The 21,298-nt window shown below is 36.7% G+C and overlaps 5 protein-coding genes and 3 pseudogenes across 13 annotated transcripts; 7 read left to right on the forward strand and 1 right to left on the reverse strand.

Annotated features, from left to right (window-relative positions):
* The first annotated feature begins 107 nt into the window (after positions 1 to 107).
* Positions 108 to 2,554, forward strand: LOC107881183 ((+)-neomenthol dehydrogenase-like; annotated as a pseudogene). Its single transcript, XR_001677817.2, has 4 exons — positions 108 to 340; positions 422 to 668; positions 1,136 to 1,210; positions 1,831 to 2,554. The product of XR_001677817.2 is annotated as a (+)-neomenthol dehydrogenase-like (transcript).
* Positions 2,555 to 3,303: 749 nt separating this feature from the next.
* LOC148917266 (B3 domain-containing protein At2g31420-like) lies at positions 3,304 to 4,644 on the forward strand. The gene has a single exon (XM_089053255.1). It carries the CDS (start codon positions 3,765 to 3,767, stop codon positions 4,596 to 4,598), a length of 834 nt encoding a protein of 277 aa, XP_088909381.1. The 5' UTR covers positions 3,304 to 3,764; the 3' UTR covers positions 4,599 to 4,644.
* Positions 4,645 to 5,240: 596 nt separating this feature from the next.
* On the forward strand, positions 5,241 to 7,193 carry LOC103331919 ((+)-neomenthol dehydrogenase-like; annotated as a pseudogene). The gene is made up of 5 exons (XR_016127401.1): positions 5,241 to 5,303; positions 5,394 to 5,640; positions 5,775 to 5,852; positions 6,401 to 6,578; positions 6,701 to 7,193. The product of XR_016127401.1 is annotated as a (+)-neomenthol dehydrogenase-like (transcript).
* Positions 7,194 to 7,677: 484 nt separating this feature from the next.
* Positions 7,678 to 9,923, forward strand: LOC107881153 ((+)-neomenthol dehydrogenase-like; annotated as a pseudogene). Its single transcript, XR_016127396.1, has 5 exons — positions 7,678 to 7,882; positions 8,006 to 8,252; positions 8,390 to 8,466; positions 8,605 to 8,781; positions 9,494 to 9,923. The product of XR_016127396.1 is annotated as a (+)-neomenthol dehydrogenase-like (transcript).
* A 368-nt stretch (positions 9,924 to 10,291) lies between these two features.
* Positions 10,292 to 11,591, reverse strand: LOC148917267 (uncharacterized). The gene has a single exon (XM_089052395.1). The coding sequence runs from the start codon at positions 11,540 to 11,542 to the stop codon at positions 10,292 to 10,294; it is 1,251 nt and encodes a 416-aa protein (XP_088908521.1). The 5' UTR covers positions 11,543 to 11,591.
* Positions 11,592 to 12,015: 424 nt separating this feature from the next.
* Positions 12,016 to 12,968, forward strand: LOC148917268 (uncharacterized). Its single transcript, XM_089053435.1, has one exon. It carries the CDS (start codon positions 12,099 to 12,101, stop codon positions 12,897 to 12,899), a length of 801 nt encoding a protein of 266 aa, XP_088909561.1. The 5' UTR covers positions 12,016 to 12,098; the 3' UTR covers positions 12,900 to 12,968.
* A 1,296-nt stretch (positions 12,969 to 14,264) lies between these two features.
* On the forward strand, positions 14,265 to 16,335 carry LOC103331881 (short-chain dehydrogenase/reductase 2b-like). Its single transcript, XM_089053434.1, has 5 exons — positions 14,265 to 14,375; positions 14,467 to 14,713; positions 14,891 to 14,959; positions 15,229 to 15,408; positions 15,769 to 16,335. The coding sequence occupies exons 1-5, from the start codon at positions 14,356 to 14,358 to the stop codon at positions 16,144 to 16,146; spliced, it is 894 nt and encodes a 297-aa protein (XP_088909560.1). The 5' UTR covers positions 14,265 to 14,355; the 3' UTR covers positions 16,147 to 16,335.
* A 270-nt stretch (positions 16,336 to 16,605) lies between these two features.
* Positions 16,606 to 21,027, forward strand: LOC103331920 ((+)-neomenthol dehydrogenase-like). 6 transcript variants are annotated; one of them, XR_016127324.1, is made up of 8 exons: positions 16,606 to 16,678; positions 16,772 to 17,018; positions 17,207 to 17,275; positions 17,592 to 17,771; positions 18,083 to 18,566; positions 18,703 to 19,492; positions 20,512 to 20,622; positions 20,736 to 21,027. XR_016127324.1 is itself a non-coding variant. In XM_016794347.2 (5 exons), exons 1-5 carry the CDS (start codon positions 16,659 to 16,661, stop codon positions 18,458 to 18,460), a joined length of 894 nt encoding a protein of 297 aa, XP_016649833.2. In that variant the 5' UTR covers positions 16,606 to 16,658; the 3' UTR covers positions 18,461 to 18,643. The 6 variants fall into 6 exon arrangements, 1 of the variants encoding a protein (XP_016649833.2); XR_016127325.1 differs by having other exon boundaries at positions 18,703 to 19,456; XR_016127323.1 differs by having other exon boundaries at positions 18,703 to 20,622.
* Positions 21,028 to 21,298: the final 271 nt, after the last annotated feature.

Genomic DNA, 21,298 nt, shown 5'->3' on the forward strand with positions numbered 1-21,298 from the left:
CGTGCAAATCTAACACCAATCTAATTCAGTCCTGCTCCATACCAAACCAAGAGGCTTGACTGTAATTGCAAAATCAAGTGCAATGGGGTATGAACACGTGGTGCATTATGGAGACTACAAGAGTGAAATGGGGCCTACTTAAAAGTTCTCTTTTCCATTTATTTATTTGTTTTAATTCTTATATCAACAAACTCACCATTGAGAACAGGGCCTACTTTAAGCATTTGTTACTCAGTTGGGGCCCACTTAAAAGTGTCAACTTCTTTTCAAAATTATTGAAAGTCGAAAGCTTCGAAATTGCAGAGTCTCTCAAATCATCAATGGCCGAAGCAACAAAGAGGTATCTCCATACGAAAATTTATCTCTTTTGTTTCACTTTCATCCCTGAATTTGTTGTTGCTTTCTTCTTCTGTTCTTTCAGATATGCAGTTGTTACAGGGGCAAACAAAGGGATTGGGTTAGAAACTGTCAGGCAGTTGGCCTCAAATGGAATCACTGTAGTCTTAACTGCTAGAGATGAAAAGAGGGGTCTTGAAGCTTTTGATAAACTCAAAGAGTCTGGCCTCACAGGTCAAGTGGTTTTTCATCAACTTGATGTGGCGGACCCCGCAAGCGTTGCTTCTTTGGCAGATTTCATCAAAACCCAGCTTGGGAAACTCGATATCTTGGTAAGATCAAAGCTCACTTCCTGAAAAGTTTCTGTCTTTTCAATTTAATTCGTCAAATCCAATTTCCCTTTGAATATAAGCCTAGATGAGTTGATGTTGAGACTGTAAAATTGAGTGGTTGGCACGAACCCATCATCTTATTGTGAGAGTTGAATTTTGTCCGTCAATCGGTCTTTGAGTTCTTCTCCCATATCTGATTTGATCCCTCTGTTCAATTTATAAGTTACCCCAGAAAGATTAGTGGCTGGCATTAATGGGTTTGGCACACTAGCATATTTGGCCTTCAAAGCTAAGCCGTTTATGGGCCTTGAACTTTGTTGTTAGTTATAAGAAGAAAGACCAACATAGTAATCAAAGGATCTCTCAACTTTCTTTTTCTCTGTATTTTCTAGATAGGATACTTCTGAAAAAACCTATCCTTTTTATTTTTAGGGTGCTTCAGAAGCTAAGAATTAGATTATCTACAGGTGAACAATGCAGGGATTGGTGGTGTCGGACTGGATTCTGATGCTTTTAAAGCTTCAGAAAATTCTGGTGGTGGGGTAAGTTGTACATTTCTTTTTTTGTTGTTCCACCACACACTAAAGGTGATGTTTGAGGAGGGAAGCTTCTAATGTTGGCTATATATGTTGCTGTTTGATTCTGGTTAGACTTCATCTTGATATTATTAACACAATACCTTATCAATAGCTATATCAAAAAGTTACTCTTCAATTTGCTAATGTGCAAAATTAACTTTATCTGTGGTTTGGCCAAGGGTCTGTTTGCGAGGTTGGGGTTAATGCCTTGCCTTTTTTCCAAGGGGAAAATGATCTGTGTTGTGCCATTCCAGAATTCCTTAAGATACTTCAATAGTCTAATGCACATATATTTGAGATTCTGATGCTTCCTAGAACAGATATGAATCAAGTTAGAGTTAACAAATACATTGCTTATCTTATATGGATTCACTTTTCTTGCCTGGTGAAAGTTTCCACATTCAGAAACTTTGATAGCTTTTTATCTGAAAGAAAATCTAGATATGAGTTCTCCTTTTACTCCTTTGATCTGAATAGTATTTTCACTGTGATGCGCCTGTGTAGCTTTTAATTACCATACTTTCTTGTTTGAGGTGGGTTTATAAGAACAGGGCCAAAGAATAATTTTCTGCGTACTGATGCAGGAAGGAGCAAACATTGATTGGACTAAATTTCTGACTGAAACATACCCGTTGACAGAAGAATGCTTGCAAATAAATTACTATGGCACTAAAAGAACAGCTGAAGCACTTATTCCACTCCTCCAGTTATCCGATTCACCAAGAATTGTTAACGTTTCTTCCTCCACGGGGAAGTTAGAGAACATACCAAGTGACTGGGTTAAAGGCGTTTTTAGGATTCCGAATACCTAACAGAAGAGAGAGTAGATGAGGTATTGACACAGCTACTAAAAGACTTCAAGGAGGGTTCAATTGAAAGCAAGGGCTGGCCTGTTTATCCTGCATATAGAGTCTCAAAAGCGGCAATAAATGCATATACAAGGATTCTAGCCAAGAAATACCCCAACTTCCGCATCAATTCTGTCTGCCCCAGCTATGTCAAGACAGATATAACGTTCAATACTGGCATCTTGTCTGTTGAAGAAGGTGCTGCAACTGTTCTGAAGTTAGCATTGCTGCCCAGTGATGGTCCTTCTGGCCTCTTCTTTGTTCGGTCTGAAGTATCATGTGCATGATTGAAGACGATCAATTTGTGCTAATACATGTCATTCGTTGGGGCAGAATCTTGGATTTTCAATGTAACAAAGTATATTGTTAAAATTTATGTAAATCAGTGATGTGGCAAGTTTGTTTGTTAACTAAAATGGATGCATGCTCATTAATTTCTATCTTAGAAATCTTCCCCAGATTGGCATATTGTTCTTCTCCAAATTTGACCAATAATCTCCTTAATTTTTTTTTTAATTAGAATTTTTGTAATTCTTATTTCACCGTTAAAAAATAAAGAACCCACCAAATAAATAAATAATCTCCATCAATCAAACTTGTAGGTTATTTATGTATTTAAATTTTTGTTGTGAAAATATTAAAATATTCAAAATAATATGGCATTAATAAGCAAAAAAGGAGAGAGAAAAATTTTAAAAGAAGCAAAAATGGACAAAAATGCCCTTATTTATTTTTAGATTTCCTAAGGAATCCAATACATTTGCATGTCTTTGATTTGAAAGTTGAGTAGTTTTTTTGTCTTTTTTGAAAAAGCTTTGGCTTTTTCCAAAAGTGAAAAAAAATTTATGTCTAAAACCTAAAAAACCTCATTAAATAATAGCATCCCTATATTTTAGCCACTAATGTTTTTAAAGCGTCAATCACACATTGACCTGAATAACAGAGTTTCTATTTTGCGGCGTTCACACTATGTTACTTTCATACTCTCTCCATCAAGATATTCATCTGATTTAGTTACCGTTGGAGTTGGACTGAAATTAGCTTGGCTCCCAAGTTTTCTCTTTTCTTGATTTATTTTCCTGATAGGACAAGAATTAAATACCCTAATCGGACAAGGACTGTATGAGAGATTATATAAGGATAGCAGACCCATCTCACTTTTCGTTACTTCGTTTTTGTTGATCGCTTTCACTTCACAGTTTACTTCATTCAATTTCTCATCTACTAGAACAAAGATTTTCCTTTTCGGTTCTCTGCCAATTTGTTTTGTTGATCATGGCTTCTTCTTCACTGGGTTCTTTCAATCTCTCAAGTAGGAGCAAAAGAGAAGGAGATGAAGCAGAAGACAAAGGGAAGATGGGGTATTTGACAATGGAAGATTTTAAAGGCATGAATTTTGATTCTTTGTGTCCTTATGATCAATTGACATTGGTTGCCACTGTTCTTGTTGAAAAAACTGAGAAAAGAAGAAGCAATTGAAGAATGAGGAGCACCAGATACAGAGCAGACCCTCCTCATCACCACAAGTTTCTTCTTCTTCTCCAAATGCATCACCCCATTTTCATCCCTTGGTCCCTGGCTTGGTTCAAGGCAAATATGTCAATTGGGTGCAGCAGGGATACCCTAAGAAACCAAGGTCTACTGCTTCTAATATTGGGCAAAAGTCAACAATGAAGACCATCCCTCCTGCTACTGCTGCTGCTGCTACTACTCATGATGATCATATTCAGGGGCATAGAAGGAGTAATAATTATGGGTTGAAAAGAAAATCCAATGATGATCATGATGATAGAGATAAAGATTGGGCTGCTCCCAAGAAGAAGAAGGTGTACATCAAGAACAACAAGGGTGCTACTCTTCACCATCGTCTTGATTTGCCTGAAGATTTCAAGAAAATGATCATAGGTCAGATGAATGGTACAGAGCTGAGATGTCTCATACAAAAGGAATTGTTCAGAAGTGATGTAAAAGGCAGTCTAAACAGGTTTTCATTGCCTCCAAACCAAGTCTTATGCAACGATTTCCTCACACCTAGTGAGATCGAAGCTCTTAAAGAGAGGAAAGAGAAGAAAAATCATGATCAGGGTTCCTTAAAAGGTCCATCGCCTGCCCTCAAAGTTCCATTTATAGATCCGAGTCTTAAGCTTGAAGATAAAGAAGGGATAAACTTGACTATGTGGACGCTGTCAAACTCAGAAACAAAAACGTATGTGTTGAGAACTACTTGGGGTAAGGTTGTTAGGGAAAACAAACTGGTTCCTGGTGATGTAATCCAAGTTTGGTCTTTCCGGGCTAACAACAATCAGCTTCACTTGGCTATTATTGTGGTAAAAAGAGCTGGGAAAATTGGTACCAACCAAAGTGAAGGGAGTTCTAGTAAGAGTGACAATGTTGTTGATATTGGCGATGAATGCGGTGGCCAAGGAAGTAGAGGAGTGGAAGGTAGCAGTGAAGTTATGGACAGGAGCACACCAGATTCATTTGTCAAAGAAGCAGGAAAATGAAGACTTTTAAGGCCCTAGTTGTGATTTTCATATTCTTTTTGTAAAGATTTTCTGATCAGGTTTTCATTGATCAGGTTTCATTTGCAGTGCAATTAACTGATCAATTAGCTTTTGTTTTTGTTGCTGATGAGTTAATCAATTCAGATGCTAATACATTGCATCCATATATATGTAAACACTGTGCAAGTGATTTTTTTGGGATGAAATATCAAATTTTTATACATATTTTCCTACTAATCTAAATCAGCATAAGTTATAACTTGTACCCAAAAGAGTAAAAAGGAGCAGCGGCACTTAATTCCTATTTTAATAAGAAATTATAATTTTCTTTATTGGTTCCCAGTAATTAAGAATTGAGGCATCACTTATGGTTGGTCGGCAATTCTCATACACTCAAAAGTCAACGTCCAGAGGACTAGTGTTGCTTTGCTTTGTCTTATATGGTCTAATTGGCCATTGCATTACAAACTAGCAGTCTTGCTTTGCTAAGCTAAAACTTAAAACTAATAAGGAATCTATAAAAAAGTAATCTGTACTTGAAAGAAAGCAACCCAACACCAAAAGTTGAATATTTTAAAACAAATTATACCAATATAAAATGATAGTAGAAGACAACTCCAGGTTATATATAGTAATGCAAGAATAAGAATAAGAAAAGAAAAAGAAAGCTGAATTCCCATCAACAATGGCAGAAGCAGGAAAGAGGTACCATACCTATCTCAAGCCCTTGTTCACATTAACACCCTTATTTCACTAATTTATAGTGTGAATTTCTTTTTTTTTCTTTTTTTTCAGGTATGCAGTTGTTACAGGTTCAAATAAGGGAGTTGGATTTGGAATAGTTAGGCAGCTGGCTTCAAATGGGGTCATGACAGTGTTAACCGCTAGAGATGAGAAGAAGGGCATTGAAGCTGTTGAAAAATTAAAAGAGTGTGGCCTCTCAGACCTTGTGGTTTTTCATCGGCTTGATGTCACAGACCCTTCTAGCATTGCTTCCCTGGCAGATTTTGTCACAACCCAGTTTGGGAAACTAGACATCTTGGTATGTATAACCAGCTTCTCTTTCTCAATTTTTATGCTCATTTAGAAAATTATCGATAAATTTTTTTCTTCAATGCATTTATGATTGTAGTTGACAAGGATTTAACAAAGATGAGAAGTGTTGAACTTCCATAGGTAAACAATGCAGGGGTTAATGGAACTATTATGGACCCTGAAGCTCTCAGAGCTGCTGCAGCTGCAGGACTTGGTAAGGTAAGCTGATCAGTAAGAAAATGCAAGTTGGGGTTAGGAATGCAGCACTTAGTCAGCATAGTCATGGTTTAATTTTCCGCTTTACATGGTTTGTACTATTGTTCTAAGATGTGATTGATCTTATGGAATTAACTGAGGGGGAGATTTTATCCAGTGGACTGGTCTAGTTAAATTATATGCCCTTTTTTTCTTTAAATTTTCACATAAGAATAAAATCTTTGTAATACCATTGTAGCCTCCATTACATGACACTAATGACTCCTTTCGTATGATATGCACTCCATAATAGGGTTCCTCCAAGCCTATGAAGTGAGATTATGGACCTTAGCTGCTTGACTAGTTGGTTAGTACATGTTACAGAGTTCTTAGAGTACTGATAAATTGTTGCTATATTAGCAATCAAATATAAATTACTTGAAACTTAAGTAAGGCTATGTCTGATATTAGATGCACAATAGTTTGCTTTGGTGGAGTTGGTAGAGGATTATTGGACGGTAATCAATAATTATTACCAAGAAAATATATAAAATTTCTTCTTCTTGATGCAGAAAGATGTAGAGGTCAAGTGGAGTGAAATGTTGACTCAGACATATGAGTTAGCTGAAGAATGCATTAAAACAAACTACCTATGGTACCAAGAAAATGACCAAAGCATTTCTTCCTCTCCTCCAGCTATCCGATTCACCTAGAGTTGTCAATATTTCTTCTGGCCGGGGGAGGTTAAAGGTACGAAGAGTTCTCATATTTTGTCATCCTCATTAGATTTTACCACTTGATCCCTTAAAATCAAAATTCCTATTTCGCATAATGAGCCAAGTGAAATTCTCCTATGATGCATGTTTCTTCAGCTTATACCAAATGAATGGGCCAAAGGGGTGTTGAATGATGCTGAGAAACTTACAGAAGAGAGAATAGAAGAGGTTTTGAATGAGTTTCTAAGAGATTTCAAAGAAGATATGCTGGAAACCAAATGCTGGCCTCCAGCCCTCTCTGCGTATATACTCTCAAAAGCAGCCTTGAATGCATACACTAGAATTGTGGCCAAGAAGTACCCAAATTTTTGTGTCAATTGCATCTGCCCTGGATTTGTCAAAACAGACATGACCTTCAATGCTGGCATCTTCACTGTTGACGAAGCTGCTGAAAATGTTATGCGCTTAGCAGTATTTCCAAGTGGCATTCCTTCTGGTCTCTTCTTCTTTTCTCAAGAAGTCACACCCTTTTGAGTGTAATTAACTAAAATAATGAAAGCCATAGCTAGCTGCTGTTCTATATGTTGTATTGATGAATAATTCCATACAATTAATGTATGTTATATGAGTTCCTCTGTTTTTCTTTTGCTGTGGTGAGTTGAGTGGCTGGCCCTGGAGAAATTATTGCTTGTATGGCAACTTTCATTAAAACCCAGTTTGAGAGATGTGATACTTGGAAGTTGGAACCAGTTGATACATTGCAGATCGGTTCAAAAAAACCCATTAACCCTTCAGTTGTCTGCAGACAATTTAGACCCAGTAAGCCAAAATTCATATTCCAGAGAGCCCAGTAAACCACTAGCCAGGGACTGTAGGCCCAGAAGCGTTAGTGCTTAGTTTATTTCTCTGGGCATTGGGGCCCCCGTTGCATCCAAAAGATGAAGAAATTACATATTTCCTTGTGGGTCCCTGGTAGGATGAATCAAGAGTTGAAGCATCGGTTGATTGGTGCGTTCTTTCACTTATAATTTTTTTTAAAAAATAATTTTTATTTTAAAAAAAGGGCCTACTATAAAAATGGCCATACAAAAGCACCGACAATTCTTTGCTAATTTGTTTCTTTTGTTGGATCAACCTTGATTTGTTAGTCAAAAAACAAGAGAGCATATACAAAAGAATCTATCAACAAACAAGACAATCAAAGACCAGAACTTGAATATTTTAAAAGACATGATAAGAATAAAAATTACTATAGAAACAAAGCCCATGTTATATGCTCATACAGAAATCAGAAAGCAAATCTGGAATCCCATCAACAATGGCAGAAGTGGCAAAGAAGTACTACCTGCTGCTTCCATGATGTTTTAAAGCTTCACTTCTATCAGACTCCTTGGCCACCACTATCCATATTTCATTAAATTTTAATACCATTTTTCCTTTTCTCTTTTCTTTTTATTTCAGGTATGCAGTTGTTACAGGTTCAAATCAAGGGATTGGATTTGGAACAGTTAGAAAGTTGGCTTCAAATGGAATCATGGTGGTGTTAACTGCTTTAGATGAGAAAATGGGTGTTGAAGCTATTGAAAAATTGAAAGAGTGTGGCCTCTCTGACCTGGTGGTTTTTCATCAACTTGATGTAACAGACACTGCTAGCATTGCTTCCCTTGCAGATTTTGTCAAAACCCAATTTGGGAAACTAGATATCTTGGTATGATAAGAAACCATATATGATCAACTTCTCTATCTCTCTGTTCATGCTCATGTTAGAAAAAATTCGTATAACTATGAAAAGCGCATTGACTTTCCGCTATGTTACTTACTGGTAACTTTTAACTTAATCTGTAGGTAAATAATGCAAGGTTAGTGGAACCATTGTAGACCCTGAATCTATGAGAGCTGCTGCAGCTGCAGGTATTGATAAGGTAAGTTTTTCTTTAGCATCTTAAAGAGTCCAAATTATATGTGGATTTGATTAAAACTTCTCATATATAAATTTCAAATACAAATCTTTAATTTCAAAAATGGACTAGCTCAATGCAATCTTTCTTTCTTTGATGCAGGATGGTGTAGGAGTAAATTGGAGTGAAATAATGACTCAAACATATGAGTTAGCTGAAGTATGTGTGAAAACAAACTACTATGGTGCCAAGAAAATGACCAAAGCACTCCTTCCTCTCCTCCAGCTATCTGATTCACCAAGAGTTGTCAGTCTTTCTTCCAGCATGGGATCGTTAAACGTACGAAGAGTTTTCATATTTTTGGCATCTCATCAGGTTGTTGTTTCAATTTTCACCACTTGAGCCCTTTGTTTCTGTTAGAATTGTAGGGGAAACAAAGTGATTTTATTAGATTTGAGGAGAATAGTACATAGCATGGTGTAGGCTAATTGGCCTCCTTAGCATATTGGCTTATTGGCCACCACACTTGATTTAGATTAGCTATTTGGCCTTTACACTTTGATTGGTGAGCTTATTGGCTCCCTAACATAGCTAGCTTTGGGTAGCTCTTGGCTCCCTAATGGTTTGGGAGTTCTTTTTTGTTGAACTCCACATAGATTGGGAGTTGGTGGATGACTCCACTTTGCTTGGGGAGGCTACAAGTCCTTTTATAGATGAGAGTAGCCGACATATGCTTTCTCCACCGACTTGAGCTCTTTACTCCAGCCACATGTTCAACCGATATAGTTGGTGAACTTCTCCACAATTCCTTGCTGCATGCTTTCTTGGTTTTTTTGGAACATTCTTCAGTCTTTAATTGTGTTAGCCAACATTTCCTTCAAGCTTATAGCACTTTCTTCAAGCTTCTAGATTTTTCTATATTTTTTTAACATACAAATGTGTATTAATTTCAACAGTTTCTTTGTTGTATTTGAGTCCTATTGTAGTTATGGGCTAACAAGAAGTTTCTGTCTTCAAATCAAAATGTTTTTCATATGCATGTTTGTTTCAGCATATACCAAATGAATGGGCCAAAGGAATGTTAAGTGATGCTGAGAAACTTACAGAACAGAGAATAGATGATGTTTTGAATGAGTTTCTCAAAGACTTCAAAGAAGATATTCTAGAAACCAAAGGCTGGCCTACTTCCCTCTCTGCCTATATACTCTCAAAAGCAGCGGTGAACGCGTTCTTTAGAATGATGGCCAACAAATACCCAAACATCTGCATCAATAGTGTAAACCCTGGATTTGTCAAAACAGATATGAACTTCAATACTGGCATGTTAACCATTGATGAAGGTGCTGAGAGTGTTGTGAGGTTAGCTATGGTTCCAAATGGCAGCCCTTCTGGCCTCTATTTCTATTTACAACAAGTCTCACCCTTCTGAGCATAACAAACCCTTTTCAATTTCATGAAATAATGATCCTCTTCTTTTTAAATTGCTATATTTATCTTGGTGTGGTGTAACAACAATTTCTCAAACTCTTTGTGTCTCTGTGCTTATATCCAGATATTGGACAAAACTTTGCCCTTAATCTGTATTTCTTTAATTCCTTGATCAAGGGGCCTGACTCTAATTGACCGATTCCATCCAAAAATTAAAGATCAATTAAATATATATTTATAAATCTGATAGTCCATACAAATATTACTTCCTACAAATTTACACATATGCATGCACATATTAATTAGCATTTGCTAGTATTTGCATTGATTAATCAGTTAATTACATTGCAACTGAAACCTGATCTATGTAAAGCTCATCAGAAAAATTTTACAAAAAGAATATGTAATCATAATTAGAGCTTTAAAAGTCTTCATCTTCCTGTTTATCTGACAAATGAATCTTATGTGCGCTCTTGTACATAACTTCACTGCTACTTTCCACTCCTCTACTTCCTTGGCCACCACATTCATCACCAATATCAACAATATTGCCACTCTTACTAGAACTCCCTTCACTCTGGTTGGTACCAATTTTCCCAGCTCTTTTTACCACAACAATAGCCAAGTGAAGCTGATTGTTGTTAGCTCGGAAAGACCACACTTGGATTACATCACCAGGAACCAGCTTGTTTTCCCTAACAACCTTACCCCAAGTAGTTCTCAACACATACGTTTTTGTTTCTGAGTTTGACAGCGTCCACATAGTCAAGTTTATCCCTTCTTTATCTTCAAGCTTAAGACTCGGATCTATAAATGGAACTTTGAGGGAAGGCGATGGACTCTTTAAGGAACCCTGATCATGATTTTTCTTTTCTTTCCTCTCTTTAAGAGCATCAATCTCACTAGGTGTGAGGAAATCGTTGCATAAGACTTGGTTTGGAGGCAATGAAAACCTGTTTAGATTGCCTTTTACATCACTTCTGAACAATTCCTTTTGTATGAGACATCTCAACTCTGTGCCATTCATCTGGCCTATGATCATTTTCTTGAAATTTTCAGGCAAATCAGGACGATGGTCAAGAGTAGGACCCTTGTTGTTCTTGATGTACACCTTCTTCTCCTTTTTCTTCTTGGGAGCAGCCCAATCTTTATCTCTATCATCATGATCATCATTGGATTTTCTTTTCAACCCATAATTATTACTCCTTCTGTGCCCCTGAATATGATCATCATGAGGAGCAGCAGCAGCAGCAACAGTAGCAGGGGGGCTGGTCTTCATTGTTGACTTTTGCCCAAAATTAGAAGCAGACCTTGGTTTCTTAGGGTATCCCTGCTGCACCCAATTGACATATTTGCCTTGAACCAAGCCAGGGACCAAGGGATGAAAATGGGGTGATGCATTTGGAGAAGAAGAAGAAACTTGTGGTGATGAGGAGGGTCTGCTCTGTATCTGGTGCTCCTCATTCTTCAATTGTCTCTTCTCTTGCTCAGTTTTTTCAACAAGAACAGTGGCAACCAATGTCAGTTGATCATAAGGACACAAAGAATCAAAATTCATGCCTTTAAAATCTTCCATTGTCAAATACCCCATCTTCCCTTTGTCTTCTGCTTCGTCTCCTTCTCTTTTGCTCCTATTTGAGAGATTGAAAGAACCCAGTGAAGAAGAAGCCATGATCAACAAAACAAATTGGTAGAGAACCGAAAAGGGAAATCTTTGTTCTAGTTGATGAGAAATTGAATGAAGTAAACTGTGAAGTGAAAGTGATCAACAAAAACAAAGTAAGGAAAAGTGAGATGGGTTTGCTATCCTTATACAATCTCTCATATAGTCCTTGTCCGATTAGGGTATTTAATTCTTGTCCTATCAGGAAAATAAATCAAGAAAACAAAAAACTTGGAAGCCAAGCTAATTTCAGTCCAACTCCAACAGAAAACTTGGGTATTTAATTCTTGCCATATTGTTTCGAATAATTTAATATTTTCACAGCAAGATAAGTAGATCCAAACGTGAGTTGGCAAATTGTAAAAGTACATTATAATTAATTTGAATTTAAATATTGGTTTTCCCATTGAGATTTGGAAACAGGAAACTATAAATACATATGTAGCGTGAGGCTTTTGTAAACGCTAGCTACTGTGATTTAGGGTTTCCAAAATTCGCTATAATATTTTCTCTTTCAAACGATCGAGACCCTTCACTTCACTAGCTACTTTCTCTTTCAGACAAGATGAAGGCTTTGAAGGAACAGCGATGCGAGCGAGAGCCCTCCCCTCCTGTTGGCGTTGGTGTAGACGATGACGACTTCGCTGGACTCGCTTGCCCTCCCCTCGACGACCTCGAAGCTGTCTTCATCCTTGAAAGTGAAACCGCGACTTTCGATCCCTCCAACTTGTTCGACGACGTCAAACTTGATGACCACGACATGGCAATTCAAGAGAAGCCCAAGAAACCACCATCCCAAGGCAAAGGGAAGAGTTTGGAGACCCTCCGCTTGATGCTAAGCGCTCCACCACCATCTTCTTGTCAACAAAACCCTACGAGGCCAACAAAGTCTGATGCTCACCATCAACGGCAAGACTGGGATGATGAAGAGAAGTTGGAGAATAGCAAGCAAAAGCTTCACCAAAGCTATCAAGAGTTCCGAAACAAGAAAAAGAAAATTCAACTTCTTGACATCAACAACTTGCCTTTGCCGTCTAAGCCGCAGCGAGGCCAGGTTTTGAGCAAGAACAAGCCATTGACCGGTTCGACGAAGTGCGGAGCCTTCTCTGATTTTTTGGAGAGCCAACAAAACCCTAAGGGGCCCACAAAATCTACTGATCATGATCTTCATCATCGGCAAGATTGGGATGATGAAGAGAAGTTGGAGACTAGTGTTCGAAAGCTTCACCAAGGCTATCGAGAGTTCCAAAACAAGCGAAAGAAAATTCAAGTTATCGACGTCAAGAACTTGCCTATGCCTTCACCAAAGCTAAAGCCGCAACGAGGTCGGGTTTTGAACAAGAACAAGTTGTGCCGAGCCTTCTGATTTCCTGGGGAGCAAGCACGTGATCTTATTGTTGAGTTTATTCAGTTCATTCATTAATTGTTTAGTGGCTAAAATATCGGAATGCTATTATTAATGCCATATTATTTTGAATATTTTAAAATTTTTGTGTGTTCTTTATCACTGATCTGAAATTTTCATTCCTTGTTCCAGGTAACCCAGGAAGAAAAATATAATTTCTTATTAGAAAAAGAATTAGGTGCCACAGTGCCACTCCTTTTTTTTTTTTGGCTGCAATGGGGGAACCAAGCCTAGAGAGAGAAGCGAAACTAAACACTCAGGCTCCTGGGCCTCGATTAGTGGGCATTCTGAAAAATTTAGAGAAATGTATAATAAAATTCATTTCTTGCATTGAATTTATATATACACCCTAAATTGAGGACCAACTGAACTGTAATATTTTTAATTTGAATTATATGAGTAATATCATATTTGTCCTTGGATTATGATTTTTAGGAAAGAGGAAAAAAAACACTAATAGCATTGTTGTAATTTTTAGGGTTTTCAAGGGTTGTACGGTGTATAGCATGCTTACTAATCCATAATCGGATTATGAGGAATTGAATTGAGGAGGAGTTGGATTGAGAAGAGTTAGATTCCGAATTCCTATTGAAGTTTGTTTATTAAACCATATGGAATTGGGGAGAGAGTGGTACTAATTCCTTACAAGTTAAATTCACATGAATTAGAATTGAACCAAAATGTCCCTTTTAAAAATTATGTGAGAATGTAATGGATAAAAAAGTTGAATTCTTAGTTCTCCACGAATTAGAATATCACTTCCCACCCAAGAGTCTAATTCCTTAAAAATCAAGAGTTGAATTACTGCTTTTGTGTGGGTGTCACTCGCATTTTCAATCCTCCATGTGAAGTAAACATAGGAGTGTCCGTAATAGGAATTTAGTTCCTTATTTTGATTCCAAAAGGCAAATGGGGTTTTTCCTAAGATTTGGTTGGGTATTGTAGAATTCTTTTATATCTGGGGCCTTATTTATGGGCTTACATGTGAAAACCGCGCTAATTAAGATCTTCTAAAGAGCCTATACACTTTGGTTCTTGCTCAAGTGATTCTATATTTTTGTTAGTTTTTAGTCAATGAGTAAGCCCATTATGGCCTTTGTTAGTTTGGATTTAGGAAAGTACAATTTTGCCGTTATTGACAAAAAAGTGGTATAGCAAAAAAATACAAACGTAAAAGTAACTGTTTTTTTTGGTCATGAAAGTAATAATAAATTAATAACTGGGTTTGGTGAGGTATAGTGAGATATGACATCATTGCATGCACAATATTTTTATTTTTGAGATATGACCTCATTGCATACACGATATGAATGAATAAGACGATGGTAAAAGCCTAATGGTGCAACTATAAATGCAACTATAAATAATGGTGCGAAAACTAGAAAGAAGCCAAGAGTGAGCTGAAAGCTAATTAGCAATGGCAGAAGCTACAAAGAGGTAGTGTTGTCTTGTCCGGTTCTTCTATATGCTTTGTACTTTTCCATTTCTTATTGTCTTTCTTGGTTCTTGGGGATATCGTTTTTCTCAGGTACGCAGTTGTTACAGGCGCAAATAAAGGGATTGGATTTGGCACGGTTAGGCAACTGGCTTCAAATGGAGTCACAGTGGTGTTAACTGCTAGAGATGAGAAGAGGGGTCTTGAAGCTGTTGAACAATTAAAAGAGCTTGGCCTCTCTGACCTCGTGGTCTTTCATCAGCTTGATGTAACAGACCCTGTTAGCATTGCTTCCTTGGCAGATTTTGTCAAAACCCATCATGGGAAACTTGATATCTTGGTAAGTTTTGGAATTTTAAGTTCAGTTTTGCAGCTTAAAGAAATAGAGATAGCAAAATGTTGCAATTGTGATGATCTCTGATTGCCTACTGAAATTCATGCTTTGCTTTAATTTATATTTTTAGTTGAAATATACATAAAAAAAGATCCAATATGTTTTAACTTCTGTACTGTGTAGGTAAACAATGCAGGAATTATTGGAAGCCAACTGAACCCTGAAGCTTTTAGATCAGCTGTAAGTGGTAAGGTAAGGTTCTGCATATAATATGTGATCTTAAAAGTAATTGGGGTTTTTGGAATTGGATGCGACATTGCTTCTGGGTCATATATGGTTGGTTGGACCTTACCTTATTATGAATATGCTGCATTCAAAACAATTTCCTTGTTTGAGGTGAGCTTAGAGGCTTAGGCTTTCTGGGAACACAACCGTTCTGCAATTTTTTTGTATCTTTTAGTGTAGGAGAGTAATGATGCAAAACTTGCAACAGGGTTTTACATGTCTTTTCATGAATGCAGAAGGCTGAAGAAATCGATTGGAGTGAAGTATCAACAACACTAAACTACGAGTTAGCAGAAGAATGCCTGGAAACAAACTACTATGGGACCAAAAGAGTGACTGAAGCACTTTTGCCTATCCTCCAGCTATCTGATTCACCAAGAATCGTTAATGTTTCTTCTCGTTTCGCTAAGCTGATGGTATGATCAACTTCAAAAATGTGTTTCTTTCTTGGTATTCTCAAGTTTCAACTAGTTGTTAATATCGTTGATGAAGTTTCTGTACAAAAGATGTTAGAGAATTCTTTGTCCTTAATCTGTTCTTCTTTAGTTAATTCTTTCACTAATCGACTGGATTCTAATTTTTTTTTTTTTTTTGGAAGTTCAATTAACCCTTTGGAAGGTTGTTCAAAATTCGAGATAGTAATAACCATTCTTATTGTGATGCTAAACATTAGTAGTGAAAGGTTAAATTGTAAGCAATCTATCAATTATATTTAGATGCAACGTTTTCTGTTTCCTAACCAAATTAAAACTCTTCTTTTTTTCATGTTGCTTCAGAATTTTCCAAATGGATGGGCTAAAGAGGTGCTAAGTGAGGCTGAAAGCCTTACAGAAGTGAGAATAGATGATGTGCTTGGTGTGTTTTTGGAAGACATTAAGCAAGGTTTAGCAGAAACCAAAAGCTGGCCTCCTCTCTTTCCGCCCTATTCAGTCTCAAAAGCAGCCTTGAACGCGTACACTAGGATCTTGGCCAACAAGTATCCAAATTTCTACATCAACTGTGTGAGCCCTGGATTTGTCAAAACTGATATAAGTTACAATACTGGCGTCTTAACCATCGACGAAGGTGCTGAAAGTCTCGTCTGGTTGGCGCTTCTCCCTAATGGCGGTCCTACCGGCCTCTATTTTCTCCGTCAAGAAGTGACTCCTTTTTGAATATTTATAGTATATGTACAATGTAACATAGGAATAATGATCCTCCAGAGTTTATGTACAAATGTGACATGAAAAATTGGGGGAGTTATAGATGGGGAGGGGCACGTGAGTGATCAACTTCCCTAGAGATTTCATATGAAGATTCTGCGAAGTATAAAATAAATTTTGGCATTGCTGAAATTTCTTAAATTCATGAAATAGAGAACGCATTTTGCTTGAGTTTTCACTTTTATTTCTAGTTGATATACGGAAAGATTGGAGTTCTGTAGTTCTTATAAAATTAATGCCTAGCCTAGAAGAAGCATCGATTAAAGGCCCCAGTATTGTAGCGTGTGGTTGAAAACTGAACCAAAAAGAATGGTTGGTTGAAAGTTGAAATGTCAAAAGCATAACATATGACCTCATTGCATACACAATGTTACTTGAAATATCTATATGACTTTGAGTGTATAAATGATGGTCGACTGTATGAGGCCTATAAATAAGCCACAAATATAGCTGAAGCATTAACTATGGCAGAAGCAACAAAGAGGTAGTGCCTGGTTCAAATAAGCAGTATACATATTGTCTTGGACATTTCTTATTATCTTTCAAAATTGGGTTCCTGTTTTTTGGTTTTTTTCAGGTATGCAGTTGTCACAGGGGCTAATAAAGGGATTGGATTTGGCACAGTTAAGCAGTTGGCTTCAAATGGGGTCACTGTGGTGTTAACTGCTAGAGATGAGAAGAGGGGTCTTGAAGCTGTTGATAAATTGAAAGAGTTTGGCCTCTCTGACCTTGTGGTTTTTCATCAGCTTGATGTTACAGATCCTTCTAGCATTACTTCCTTGGCAGATTTTGTCAAAACCCAATTTGGGAAACTTGATATCTTGGTATATCTTGAAATTCAAGTTGATTTTTTTTTTTACTGTTTATTGCAATCAAGCATAATATTTATTACAATTTTTTATTATACATGATCTCTAATTATCTACTGATTTTACTTGCTTTGATTTATATTTTACGTTGAAATAAACATAAAAATATGAAATATTTGCAACTGCTGTACTGTGTTGTGTAGGTAAACAATGCAGGAATGATTGGAAACCAAATAAAGCCTGAAGATTTTAGATCAGCTGTAAGTGGTAAGGTAAGATTCTGTGTTATATATCATATATATCTTCTTCATAAGTCAAATTGGATACTGCTTCTTGTTTTTCATGTTTTGCAACTGTGCTTCTAATAAGAAAACTATACTTGTTCTTAGCTATCCAATTATGAATCAATGAAAACTATGCCAAATTCTATTAGATGCAAAACAATTTCCTTGTTTGAGGTGAGTTTAGGGGCTTAGGCAATGAAATTTTCTGGGAACACAATCCTTGTACAAATTTCATTCTCTTATAAGTTAGGAAAGTAATGATGCAAAACTTCCATGAGGATTAACTTTCTTCTACCGCATGCAGAAGCCTGAAGAAATCCGTTGGAATGCAATACCAACGACACCGAACTACAAGTTAGCAGAAGAAGGCCTGAAAACAAACTACTATGGTACCAAAAGAGTGACTGAAGCACTTTTGCCCCTCCTCCAGCTCTCTGATTCACCAAGAATCGTTAATGTTTCTTCCGGTGTTTCTAAGCTTGTGGTATGAGAAACTTCAAATTTATGTTTCTCTTTTTACATTCCCCTAACAAGATCATGTTCCACTTATTTAGTTGTCAATATGGTTGACGAAACGTAATATTTCAGTCAACTTATTTGCCTTTATAAAAGATATTTGTAGGATTCTGTCACTAATCTGTTCTTCTTCTTTAGTTCTTTCATAAATGGGCCCACTTGAAATGCATTAACTCTTAATCAGTGTTTTCTACTGGTTTAATGAAGTCTACTGGTTTAATGTTTAATGTTTCTGTATTCTATCAAATCAAAACTCTCATGTTTTTCATGTTGCTTTAGATTTTTCCAAATGGATGGGCTAAAGAGGTGCTAAGTGACGCCGAAAGCCTTACAGAAGAGAGAATAGATGCAGTGTTGGCTGAGCTTTTAGAAGACCTTAAACAAGGTTTGGTAGAAAACAAAAGCTGGCCAACTATCTTTCCACCCTATACAGTCTCAAAAGCAGCTGTGAATGCATACACTAGAATTCTGGCCAAGAAGTACCCCAACTTCTACATCAATTGTGTGTGCCCTGGATTTGTCAAGACAGATATAACCTTCAATACTGGCACCTTAACCATCGAAGAAGGTGCTGAAAGCCTTGTCAGGTTGGCGCTACTCCCCAATGGCGGTCCTACTGGCCACTTCTTTTTATGCAAAGAAGCAACCCCGTTTTGAATAATTATGATGATCCCAGAGGTTTTTCATATGTTTCATGAATAAGGGTCATCGGGAGTTCATCTACGATAATGTAACAAATGATGCTGAGAGACTTATGTTAGAGGTATGTGAGTGATCACCTTCCCTAGAGATTCTTTATGATGATTCTGCAATAAAAGTAATTCGTATTTGGTAGATTTATTCTTTGTCCATTATAATTTATAAATCAATGTCAATGCTACAATTTGTGGTTTCTGCAGATGAAATCCTGGTACAATTTTCGTTCTCCTATAAGTTAGGAAAGTAATGATGAAAAACTTCGAAGTGTATGATTTTGTGACCGAAGATCCCCCTTATTCAAGGTCCACAGCCCCCTAGTTATGTTGAAGACTCCACATTTCTTCTATCTAAGTTGAATCCAATTTTGGACATCAACAATGTTCATGGAAATTAATACATTAAGTATGTTACTGATTTCATTCGTCCAACATTGGAACTGTACGATCTTAGACAGTGGCGGTCCTACGCTAAGGGCAACATAGGCACTAGGCACTAGGTAGGCAAGGTAGGCATGAGCTTCAGCTCCCAAAAAGCTTCTTAGGTGCGCACATGATACAAGCTCAACATGCCTTCACAATTTTTCATGTCATAAAATAGCAGTACATATCTAATATGAAATGTTTATTCATATTCCTATCTAGTTTCTTTATTGCACTAGGCACTAGGTAGCTCTGATACCAAATTGTCACATCTCATGATCGGTTTCGCCGTAGCATGATATTGTTTGTTTCCCCCTCTATGCCCTCACGGTTTTGCTTCTAGAAACTCACAAGCAACTTCCCAGTATGTCACCCATCCTGGGATTGTCATAGCCACAACTTGCTTAACTTCGAAGTTCTCATGACTCCGAAGCTAATGAGCTCCCAAAAGGTCTTATGCTAGATTAAGACGGGCATGTACATATAAAGCATAGTACCTCCTCTCTGTTGGTCGATGTGGGATGTTACAGGCAAGGTAGGCATGAGCTTCATCTCCCAAAAAGCTTCTCAGGTGCCCACATGATACAAATTCAACACGCCTTCACAATTTTTCATGTCATAAAATAGCAATACATATCTAATATGAAATGTTTATTCATATTCCTATATGGTTTCTTTACTGCAGTCCTAATTCCCAAAAAATATTTTCCATGCTCCCTTGCAAATATTTTGAGACTCCCTCTTGTATTTTGTTGGAATTTATTATGATAGTTTTTATAAAGGGTTACTTACTTTAATTTATATTTATTTGATTTGTTAGACTATATTTATCTTTTGTACTCAAATTTCAAGGTTGATAAATGAAGAAATTTGTTGTCATATGTAATTTTCAAAATTTGTTTTCATATGTGGGGTTGGAAAAATTGTAGTGTTGGATATATTTAAATTATATATGTTTTTTATGTGCAATGGGCAACACAGCATGATATTGTTCATAACAACCTAATTTTGCACAAATAACTAAAGTTCAAAATTTAAAACAACATCACTCATAAGACAACTGATGTCTATAACTAGAAGTAGCATTTGCCACTATTGGTTTTTGTGATATTGTAAGTCAAAAAATGCATTAGTGTAGTATAAAATTCTTATGTTATAAACCATATTTAGTATCAGGACTATTAAAACTACCAATGCCATTGCATGTTTAGGCATCAGGGGTCAACTTTTTTGGCACACATAAGGAACTTTAGCATCGGTGTTTATTATAGAACTGATGTTGTAAATATATAAAGGTAATGTTATAGGCAAAGGTAAGTAATACCACGGTAGGAAGGGTGATTTGGCAATGGATATTATCCGTTGCTAAAGGCAAAATTTGGTATAGGAAATTATTATAAGCTCTTGTCAAGTTATTGACCCCAAAAAAAATCTCTTGTCAAGCTTTGTATGTAAGTTTTTGCTTGGAATCTTGGATCCACTACTGATCATAGATCATAAGGGTTAGGTGAAGAAATTTGAGTTCGCACTATGATATTAACTGTCAGTGAAAAAAATATTTGAGTTAGCGTATGACATATGATGATGCAGGTCGGGTACATTGTTATGATCGATCCGTCTACCAGGGCCAGAACCAACTTACTGAGGATGAAAGGTGCTGTCGTTGTTGGTGTATACCACCCATCGATTGATGAGTCAGTTGTGAGAATTCTAATATGGGCATGACTTTGACTTGATTCGTAAACATTGTGGTACCTAGCGTATATGCATGTTATGAGATTTCATGCTTTAATATTATATCTTGGTTTTAACAGGAGAAAGAAGAAAGTATATGCGTGGACTGTTGATGATGATATCGATTTCATGAAAGAAATGTTGTGAGCATGTTGATGCCATTGTTACCAGCAAAGCAACCCCAAGGTCTAATGCAAGATATCAGAACACACAGTCTGGAGCACTGTTTCTCATTATTAGAAGGAAAAAGTTTGTGCAACCATCTTACCCTCTCATCTTACCCTTTTTATAATTAACCAAGAAATGATCATCAATAGTTCATGTACAAAATTGATCTGACCAAAATCAATATCATGAATATAATTCAATGGCTCCTTAATTCAATTATGCTCTACTAAATCTAAATGTTTGATGGGCTTGTGTAGGAGACTCACGAGATAAACAATTAATTAAAAAAGCCATAAGTTGAAATAAAGACAATAGATTGCATTTATAATTTAAACAGAAAACCGTCAGGCACAAGTTAATGTGATCTCTTAATTAATCATACAATTATTCACATTATGCAGCCTGCCTCCGGCAAATTAATCATACAATTTGATGAGATCCAAATTGCACCAAATACAATGCAATGCTCTAGTTT

The sequence above is a fragment of the Prunus mume genome, linkage group LG5 (genome assembly GCF_029339155.1).
Source record: "Prunus mume cultivar Tortuosa linkage group LG5, ASM2933915v1, whole genome shotgun sequence".
NCBI lineage: Eukaryota > Viridiplantae > Streptophyta > Magnoliopsida > Rosales > Rosaceae > Prunus > Prunus mume.